Source organism: Melospiza melodia, chromosome 29 (genome assembly GCF_035770615.1).
Source record: "Melospiza melodia melodia isolate bMelMel2 chromosome 29, bMelMel2.pri, whole genome shotgun sequence".
In the NCBI taxonomy this organism is placed as follows: domain Eukaryota; kingdom Metazoa; phylum Chordata; class Aves; order Passeriformes; family Passerellidae; genus Melospiza; species Melospiza melodia.
Window position 1 is genome coordinate 1,973,699 of NC_086222.1, and position 9,787 is coordinate 1,983,485.

Genomic DNA, 9,787 nt, shown 5'->3' on the forward strand with positions numbered 1-9,787 from the left:
CAGGGATAGAAATTTCAGGGAAGGGAAGGGAAGGGAAGGGAAGGGAAGGGAAGGGAAGGGAAGGGAAGGGAAGGGAAGGGAAGGGAAGGGAAGGGAAGGGAAGGGAAGGGAAGGGAAGGGAAGGGAAGGGAAGGGAAGGGAAGGGAAGGGAAGGGAAGGGAAGGGAAGGGAAGGAAGGAAAGGAAAGGAAAGGAAAGGAAAGGAAAGGAAAGGAAAGGAAAGGAAAGGAAAGGAAAGGAAAGGAAAGGAAAGGAAAGGAAAGGAAAGGAAAGGAAAGGAAAGGAAAGGAAAGGAAAAAGGAAATTTTATAACCATTTTATTACTTTTAAACTTTTAAAAACAAGTGATTGGCGTTTTTCACACAGTTAAATCCCCATCCTGTGGCTGCTCAGGGCAGGTGTTTGCTGTGCTGGCTGCAAAGCAATTCCATTGAAAACAGGGAGAGAACAAAAGCTCAGCCAGGCTTCTTTGAGATGAAAACCTCTTGCGTGGGGTTTTCTATTCAAAAATCACCACACCCACATTTTCTGGGGAGTTTGGTGGAGTTGGGCACGTGTTTGCCACTCACATCAGGGCAGAGGCTGTTGTGTGTTGGCACGACACACTCTGGGTGTCACAGACATTTTATGAAAAATCCTTTAATCCTTTTGCTAGGATCTTTTGTCCTGAGCAGCTGAGAAGCCTCAGAAACGAAATGTAAACAATAAAATGGGTATTTTATGATTGGCTTTTCACAAATATTCAAATGAATATTATATGTGTTGTGTTAGAAAGTGATGCTGTGTTAATTCTCTTGAGTGCTGTGTTAAATATAGTTTTAGGTTATAACAAAATGTTAAAATAGAAACGATGCTAGGTAAGATACCTTTTTTAAGGAAGGACTTGCTGTGAGATAGCAGCCACAGGACACCTAAATCTTTCAGAGAGAAAGGGAATTCTTTTATTTATTTATTTATTTATTTATTTGTTTGTTTGTTTGTTTATTTATTTATTTATTTATTATTAACTTATTCTGACAAGGAAGTAAATTTATTGCTCCCTTATCAGAAGAAACGAACTTCTTCCTGCCTCGCTCAGGCTTAGCGACGCCACCAGGATTCAGGGGAAGAAGCTGACACTGCCCAGCCAGAATCCTGTGTTTGAATGGAATTTATGCATCATGGATGAGCTGTATGAATATCCAACAGGCTGTTGCTTTTAAGGGTTAATCCTCTGTTAATGTGGGGCCTTTTTTGGGCTTATTTTGCCCAGAAAAGGTACCCAGACTGTCTGTAACTCTTTGTTCTTATTGTCTCATATTGTCCTAATCCAAATTGTCCAAATTGTTATTACTCTAATTATATTTCTATTTTTATTACTGTTTTATTACTATTAAAGTATTTAAATTTTAAAAGCAAGCGATTGGCGTTTCCACACTGCCATTACCCACGACCCCAAACAGCCTGGGAACCTTTGTGCCATAGCGCTGCTTCCCGGCGGGACCTCTCAGCCTCCGGGCACAGTCAGCGGGTTCCTGCGCGCTGATTGGCGGGCGGGCGCGCGCGGTGCGTCGCGGTGCAGGGCCCCCCGCGGGGCCGAGGCGGGCCGGGCTGGCGGCGCCGCTCTCCCCGCAGCCCGCGGCTCCCGCCGGGCCCGGCGCCGCTTCCGGCCGGGGTCGGCAGCCCCGGGCGGCCCCGCAGCAGCCCGGCCATGGCGCCCGGCCGTGCGGGCGGTAAGGCGGCCGTGGTGCTGCAGTGCGAGTGGCAGCAGTGCTCCTTCGTGGCCTCGGGCATGGAGGAGTTCTGCGCGCATGTGGCGCAGCACCTGCAGCAGCACCTGCCCGGCTCCGGCGGGCCCAGCGCCGACATGGACCCGCTGGGTGAGGCCCTGGGGAAAGGGAGGCTCAGGGGGGCCCTGTGGCTCTGCACGAGCCCCTGACAGGAGGGACAGCCAGGGAGGTCGGGCTGTGCTCGCAGGGAACAGCAGGACAGGGACTGCGAGAGGGAAGGGACTTGAGGAGCGGATTTGCTTAGAGAGACCTTTGAGCTGTGCTTGTGTGGGGCAGAGGAGCGGTCTGGGTTCCAGAGCAGCTGTCTGTCTGTCTGTGTTCCAAAGGAGCAGTTTGAGTTGCAGAGGAGCTGTCTGTCTGTGTTCCAGAGCAGTTGTTTGCTTGAGTTCCAGAGCAGCTATCTGTCTGTGTTCCAGAGCAGTTGTTTGTCTGTTCCAGAGGAATTGTGTGTGTCCCAGAGCAGCAGTCTGTCTGTCTGTCTGTCTGTGTGTGTTCCAGAGGAGCGGTCTGGGTTCCAGAGCAGCTGTCTGTCTGTCTGTCTGTGTTCCAAAGGAGCAGTTTGAGTTCCAGAGCAGCTGTCTGTGTTCCAGAGCAGTTGTTTGCTTGAGTTCCAGACCAGCTGTGTGTTGCAGAGCAGCTGTCTGTCTGTTCCAGAGGAATTGTGTGTGTCCCAGAGCAGCAGTCTGTCTGTCTGTCTGTTCCAGAGCAGCAGTCTGTCTGTCTGTCGGTTGCAGCAGCCTGTCTGTCCGTTGCAGAGGAGTACACGTGCCTGTGGCAGGACTGTGGTTTCTGCTCCCCGGCGAGCTCGGCCGAGCTGGTGCGCCACGTTTACTTCCACTGCTACCACACCAAGCTGAAGCAGTGGGGGCTGAGGGCCCTGCAGGGCCAGGCGGAGCTCAGCCACTGCCAGCTGGACTTCCAGAGCCACAACATCATCCCCGAGATCCAGGAGAGCTTCCTGTGCCTCTGGGAGTACTGCGAGGTGAGGCCCGGGGAACGGGGGGCTGCTGTGGGGGAGCCCAGGAGGGGCTGGGACAGGAGTGAGTCTCACTCCATGTGCTCAGGGGCTGATTGGTTGTTATATTGTAATAATGATATTATCTTATATTGCTTATATTATATTATATGATATTATATTACATCACATCACATTACATTACATTACATTGCATTCTATTACATTACATTACATTATATTACATTATATTACATTATATTACATTATATTACATTATATTACATTATATTATATTACATTATACTACATTATACTACATTATATATTATACATACTAATATATACTAATCTATAATTAATATATAATAAATATTAATTATATTTATTATAGTTAATATATTTATATGTTATACTATACATTAATATATAATACGTTTTATACATTTATATATGCATTAATATATATGAATGTGTAAATATAATATAATATAATATAATATAATATAATATAATATAATATAATATAATATAATATAATATAATATAACATTATATTATATTACGTTACATTATGTTACATTATATTACATTCTATTACATAATATTACATTATATCACATACATTATATATTACATTGCATTACATTACATTATATTACATTATGTTATATTACATTACATTATATTATATTATGCTATACTAAAACTATACTAAAGAAAAAGGGTACAGACAGAAGGCTTAACAAGAATGAATAATAAAAATTCATGACTGACTCCATGTTCTCAGAAGGCTGATATATTATATTATATTTATTATATTACATTACATTACATTACATTGTATATTACATGGTATTATATTACATTACATTGCATTATATTATATATATATAATATATATATGCTATACTAAAACTATACTAAAGAAAGAGAAAGGATACAGACAGAAGGCTTAACAAGAATGAATAATAAAAATTCGTGATTGACTCCATGTTCTCAGAAGGCTGATATATTATATTATATTACATTACATTACATTGTATTGCATTACATTACATTGTATATTACATTGTATTATATTACATTATGTTACATTATATTATATATATTATATATATGCTATACTAAAACTGTACTAAAGAAAGGTAAAGGATACAGACAGAAGGCTTAACAAGAATGAATAATAAAAATTCGTGACTGACTCCTCAGAGTCTGACACAGCTGGCCGTGATTGGTTTCATGTGAGTTGTTTTTACTTAATGGCCAATCAAACAATGACCAGTTGGATAAAAAAATCTGCAGACCACATTCCAAAGCAGCCAAACACAGGAGAAGCAATCAGATAATTATTGGTTTCATTTTTCTCTGAGGCTTCTCAGCTTCCCTGGAGAAGAAATCCTGGCAAAGAGATTTTTCAGAAAATGTGACCGTGACGTGTTACCACATTTCTCTTCACAGAGAAAAGCAAGGCACAATTCTTCCCAAGAATATTCCTGGGTTTCACATTCTCTGAACCTCAGAGAATGATCACAACAATTCTTATCTCATTTGCTGTGCCCGTGTTTGTGCCAAAGCTGAATGCAATGTGGAGATTGTTTACCCACAGTGATGGGGTTTTGGTTCCTTGGCCTGTCAGGGCCAGGTGTGTGTGTGTGTCAGGACTGTGGGCTGACAGTCACGAGATTCAGTGCAGCTGAGTGCTTGGCAGATTCAGTTTAGCTGTAATGAAACATAGTGCAATATAACATAGAATAAGACAGTATAATAAAGTAATTAATTAGCCTTCTGATAAGGTGGAGTCAGATGCATCATTCTCTCCCATTGTCACGGCAAAAATATCATCTCTGCCGCTGTGCTGCACAACTACAGGCTCTGTCTGGAGCCATGTGGGAGCATCTGGGTTTGTTCTGGTCTGTCTCACCCTGTCCTGCGTGTCCTTGTCCCCTCAGAGGTCGTTTGACAACCCCGAGTGGTTCTACCGGCACGTGGAGGATCACAGCTTCTGCTCCGAGTACAAGGCAGCAGGGAAGGAGAACCACGTGCTGCTCTGTGGCTGGAAAGGTTTGTGGGAGCCTGCAGGGCCTCTCCTCACAGCTTTGGGCTGGGTGGCAAACATGGGAACAGGTTTCAGAGAGCCCCTTGGCCTTCAAAAATAGGTTTTCAAATTCCATGGTTTTGACCATGAAAGATTCCTGCAGAAGTTCCCTCAGGGAATCCACTTGAGTGCTCAGAACTTCCTATTTATGTGTAATCAGTACCTTGGAGAAAAGGCTACAGCTGATTTATTTTACTTTGACTTTTTTCATTAATTTCTTCTGTTTGCAATTGCTTTAACTGATTGAGGGGCCACACTGGTTGTACTGTGCTAGAACCACTTGTGATCTCCCTGTGCTGATCTCACCCTGCTCTGTGGGGATTTTGGAGCCTTGCTGGCCCAAACAGGATGAGGAATCTGCTGTTGAGTGAGGCTGTGTCCTTTGGGAGGGCTCTCAGCTGTGCTGTCCCTCCCCAGACTGCAACTGCAGCTTCAAGGGCCGCTGCAAGCTGCGGGAGCACCTGCGCAGCCACACGCAGGAGAAGGTGGTGGCCTGTCCCACCTGCGGGGGCATGTTTGCCAACAACACCAAGTTCTTCGACCACATCCGCCGCCAGACCGCCCTGGAGCGTAAGCCCTGGGGCAGGGAGGGGCTGGGGAGGGCTGCCCTGGGCTGGTGGGGTTGCTGGAGGTGCCTAAACCCTGTGAGCCAAGGGAGGGTGTGCTTGGCTGCTGAGTGGTGGCAGCCCCAGAATCACTGAGATGGGAAAAGACCTCTGGGATTGATCCTCACCTGTGAGCCAGCCGTGAGGGGAGGGACTCTCCCACCCCCCTGGGCAGCGGCAGCGAGTGGGCAGGGCCTCAAAGGGGAGGGGGCAGGGCCTGGCAGTCCCTTCCAGCATCTGACCATCCTTTCCCTGAAGAAATTCCTCCTGAAATCCCACCTGAACCTCCCCTGGCCCACCGTTAGTCTGTGTCCCCTGGGAAGTGTCTCCTGGCAGAGGCAGGATGGAGGCTGTTCCTCCTGCGGGGACCCAGGGCTGCCCACCAGGGTTTGCAGCCCCCTGGAACCCCTCTCCTCACTGCTCCCCGTGCTGTTCTCCCTGCCCTCATGTCCTCTGTGCCCTCCCTGCCCCTGGTGCAGAGCAGAGGTTTCAGTGCTCCCACTGCTCCAAGAGGTTCGCCACCGAGAGGCTGCTCCGCGACCACATGAGGAACCACGGTGAGTGAGTGAGAGTGAGTGAGTGGCCCTGCTCCCAGCTCAGCCCCTGGGCTGTGTGCTCTGCCCTGCCCTGCTCTGGGCTGGCATCTCTCCCCGTTTTTGGCCCAGTGAACCACTACAAGTGCCCCCTGTGTGACATGACCTGCCCGCTGCCCTCGTCGCTGCGCAACCACATCCGCTTCCGCCACAGCGAGGAGCGCCCCTTCAAGTGTGACTACTGTGACTACAGGTGAGGGCCAGGGCTGGCCCCCTCCCCAGACCCCCCTGAGGCCTCTGTGTGTGTGTGTGTGTGTGTGTGTGCTGCAGCTCTGTTCCCTCACCTTGTGCTTCCAGCTGCAAGAACCTCATTGACCTGCGGAAGCACCTGGACACGCACAGCAAGGAGCCGGCGTATCGCTGCGAGTTCGAGGCCTGCAGCTTCTCTGCTCGCTCCCTCTGCTCCATCAAACTGCACTACAGGAAGGTCCACGAGGTGGGAAGGCAGCAGAGCTTGCATTGCTCTTCTCAGAGAGCTTTCTGTGTCCTTCCCTGCCCCTGTGGGTGCTGACATCGCTCTGTGTCCCTCAGGGTGACTCCGAGCCCAGGTACAAGTGCCACGTGTGTGACAAGTGCTTCACACGGGGGAACAACCTCACTGTGCACCTCAGGAAGAAGCACCAGTTCAAATGGCCCTCAGGACATCCTCGCTTCAGGTACTGCTCAGCTGCAGCTCCTCAGTGCATCCTGCGGGGTGCTGGCAGTGCCTGGGCTCTGTAAATGTGTTCAGGACCCTTTCCCAGTGGCTGGGAGGGCAGTAAATGTTCAGTGAGCCCTGAGCAGTGCTGGCTGGCAGCTCCAGGGCAGTGCTGCCATCACTGCTCCCTCTGCTGGGACACTTCTGAGCTTGGCAGGGTGTCCCCCTCTAGAGAGATCAGTCCTGGGACAGAAACCTCTGCTGCACCCCCTGTAGGAAACTCCAGAGGGTTTCCAGAGCCTGAAAGCTGGGAGGGAAGAGGATGGACATGAAATGGTCCCAGTGAAGCAGAGTGGTGGAAGGAGGTGGGCTGGGGAGGGCATTGTGCGTGGCACAGAGCTCAGAAGCTGCCACGTGGGTGTGCCTTTGGGACTAGAGGCTGAAACACCATCTGTGCAGCACGGGGATTGAACCTTGGCTGTTGTGCCCTTCCCCTGGCTGCTGCCCATCTCCTGGGAAGGGGAATGTGCCAGGCTGACCCCTCCTGTCTGTGCCCAGGTACAGGGAGCACGAGGACGGCTACATGAGGCTGCAGCTGGTGCGCTACGAGAGCGTGGAGCTCACAGAGCAGCTGCTCAAGGACAGGGAGAAGCGTGGGGAGGCCTTGGATGGCTCCAGCGAGTGCATGGTGCTGCCTGAGGGCGAGGGCAGCCTGCAGGGAATCCTTCTGGAGCCTCCAGCAAACCCTGCCCCAGCAGAGAACACATCAGAGCTGCCTGTGCCCCCTGCCCTGTGCTCTGCTCCCAGCCCTGAGCCAGCACGGCCCAGCCCCTTCCCAGGAGCTGCCTCCTCATCCTCCTCCTCCTCAGAGCAAGGAGGCAGCAGCAGCAGCAGCCCCATCATCCGTGTGGTGAGCAGGACCAACGAGCAGGGCCAGAGTGAGACTGTCTATTACGTGCTGGCCAGCACAGCCTCGGAGCAGCAGGGCACTGCAGCCCTGGAGCTGGAGGAGAACGTCATGGACAGGCTGCAGAAAACAGCTGAGGAGCTGGGCATCCACATCCTGTGAGGGGCTGCTGGGCATCATCCACATCCTCTGAGGGGCTGCAGGGCATCCAGATCCTGTGAGGGGCTGCAGGGCATCCAGATCCTGTGAGGGGCTGCTGGGCATCATCCAGATCCTGTGAGGGGCTGCAGGGTATCCAGATCTGTGAGGGGCTGCCCCTCTGCAGCACAGTTTCAGCCTCCTGGGATGTGCTGCTGGAGGAGGGCTTGAGGATGTGCTGCTGGTTCTGGTCAGCATGGGGACAGGGGAGGGACACATCCCCCAGGTGTGATCTGAGCTGGAAGGAGCTGTCTGCCTCCTCCTTTTGGGGATTGGGGTCTGTCAGGGTTCTCCCACCCTTCTGGGAGCTTTGGCAGGGTGGAGTGCTCACCAGCTGTGCCCTTCTGAGCCTGTTCCCCGGGCAGGATGGTGTGTGGAGCACACTCTGGTGCTGAAGCCTCTTCCCTGGGAACACGTGTGGCCCTTGGCAGGCCTGTCCTGCCCCATCCATGCCTTCTCCGGGGTTTCATGCCTTCATCAGCACTTCCTACACACATTTCCTGTCTCACCTGCTGCTGCTGGTGGTGTTTGCTCCCCTGATCCCAGAACCAGCTCTGGGAGGAGGCCAGGGCAGCACTGGGACATTGGGAGCTTCTGGCTGCTTTTGGCATCCCCTGGGTGTCCTCCCCACATTGGGGTTTGGGCTCCTGCTTGGGCAGGGTGTGCTTTGGCGAGACAAATAAACATCAGGCTGCCAGGCCCAGCGGTGTCTGCTGTTTCTGTGGGGTGGTGCAGGGTGGGAGGTGGGCACTGAGGAGCTGCCAGGCTCTCCTGGCACTGTGCAGCTGGCACTGCAGTGTGCTGCTCCCCAGAGGTGGCACTGCAGGGCCGCGTTTAGCTCTGGCACTCTGGTCCTGCTGTGGGGCTGAGTTTTGGTGCCTCCCCAGGGTTTGTTTGAATACGGGGAGTGTCCTGGGCCTGGGAGCAGAGCCAGCTCATCCTTTATTGAGTGGCTGGACAAGGACAGTGTGAATTTGGGGTCCCTGGAGTGCCCTCCCTGCCCTGTGTGTGGAGGTGATGTGCCCAGGGGGACACAGTGCTGCTCTTGGCTGGGCACCGACTTTCCCCATTGCTCCCTCTCAAGCAGCTGAGCAAAAGCTGCTGGAATTTCTGGATTTTGGGGAAAACTCCTTGATCCCAGAGCTGCGGGGAGAGGCAGGAGCTGTCCCTGGGAGCACACACTGCTGGGGGCACAGCATCCCTGCCCTGGGCACTTGCCTTGCCCAGCCTGGCCCCTGCCTTGGGCTCAGCTGCCCTCGAGGGCAGGACAGAAGGGCCCCGTGCCAGGTTTGCGCTCGCAGCACTTCCAGCCTGGCTCTGTTTGCAGCTCCCAGGCAGGGCTGTGCTGCTGCTGCTGCTGCTGCCTTGGGGCTGCTGCTGGAGTGTCCCTTTAACACCGCCTCGGGCAGGCTCAGCTGCCAGGGATTATCTGCTGGGGAGAGGATTGGCATTAAAGGCAATGTCTCCTCCCTCCCCCCCGTCCTGCAGCATCCCGGGCCTGGGGGGTGTGTGCAAACCAAGTTCACTTTCTCCTGGGCGAGCACAGAGGGCTCTGGGCTTGGAGGGGCGAGGGGAGGAGGCAGATGATGGCACTGGGCCTCCTCTTCCTCGCTGTGCTGGCCACGCTCACCTCTTGCCAGGAGCCAGAAGGTAACGGGGGGTCTGGGGCATGAGGGAAAGGTTTATGGGGTGCCCAGTAAAGAGCAAGAGCAAGGCTTGGCACGGGGACGTGGGAGCTGAGTGGCTGCACTCACAGCAGGGCTGGGGAGGGCTGGGGTGGCTTTTGTGGGGCTCTGAGGGCTGGGCAGGGCTGGCAGTGGTGTCCTTGCCCCAATGGCCCCAGGAGGGCTGGGCAGGGCTGGGTCAGTGCTGTCCTTGCCCCGGTGGCCCCAGGAGGGCTGGGCAGGGCTGGCAGTGCTGTCCTTGCCCCGGTGGCCCCAGGAGACCTGGACACGTACTGGTCTGGCACGGCCCCCATCTGCCTGGGGGGCTGCAAGGGGCGGCACAAGGAGCTGAAGAGGAGCCA

The 9,787-nt window shown here is 52.5% G+C and overlaps 1 protein-coding gene across 1 annotated transcript; it reads left to right on the forward strand.

Moving 5' to 3' along the window:
* The first annotated feature begins 1,668 nt into the window (after positions 1–1,668).
* HINFP (histone H4 transcription factor) lies at positions 1,669–8,464 on the forward strand. The gene is made up of 9 exons (XM_063178365.1): positions 1,669–1,858; positions 2,524–2,750; positions 4,676–4,787; positions 5,239–5,391; positions 5,906–5,983; positions 6,092–6,212; positions 6,317–6,455; positions 6,551–6,675; positions 7,215–8,464. The coding sequence occupies exons 1-9, from the start codon at positions 1,690–1,692 to the stop codon at positions 7,723–7,725; spliced, it is 1,635 nt and encodes a 544-aa protein (XP_063034435.1). The 5' UTR covers positions 1,669–1,689; the 3' UTR covers positions 7,726–8,464.
* Positions 8,465–9,787: the final 1,323 nt, after the last annotated feature.

Excerpts from the sequence above, each read along its gene's own strand:
- HINFP (XM_063178365.1), top strand. The coding sequence starts at position 1,690 with ATGGCGCCCGGCCGTGCGGGCGGTAAGGCGGCCGTGGTGCTGCAGTGC. Across the intron at positions 2,751-4,675 it reads GCCTCTGGGAGTACTGCGAG|AGGTCGTTTGACAACCCCGA; the intron begins GTGAGGCCCGGG and ends TTGTCCCCTCAG. Across the intron at positions 5,984-6,091 it reads CGACCACATGAGGAACCACG|TGAACCACTACAAGTGCCCC; the intron begins GTGAGTGAGTGA and ends TTTTTGGCCCAG.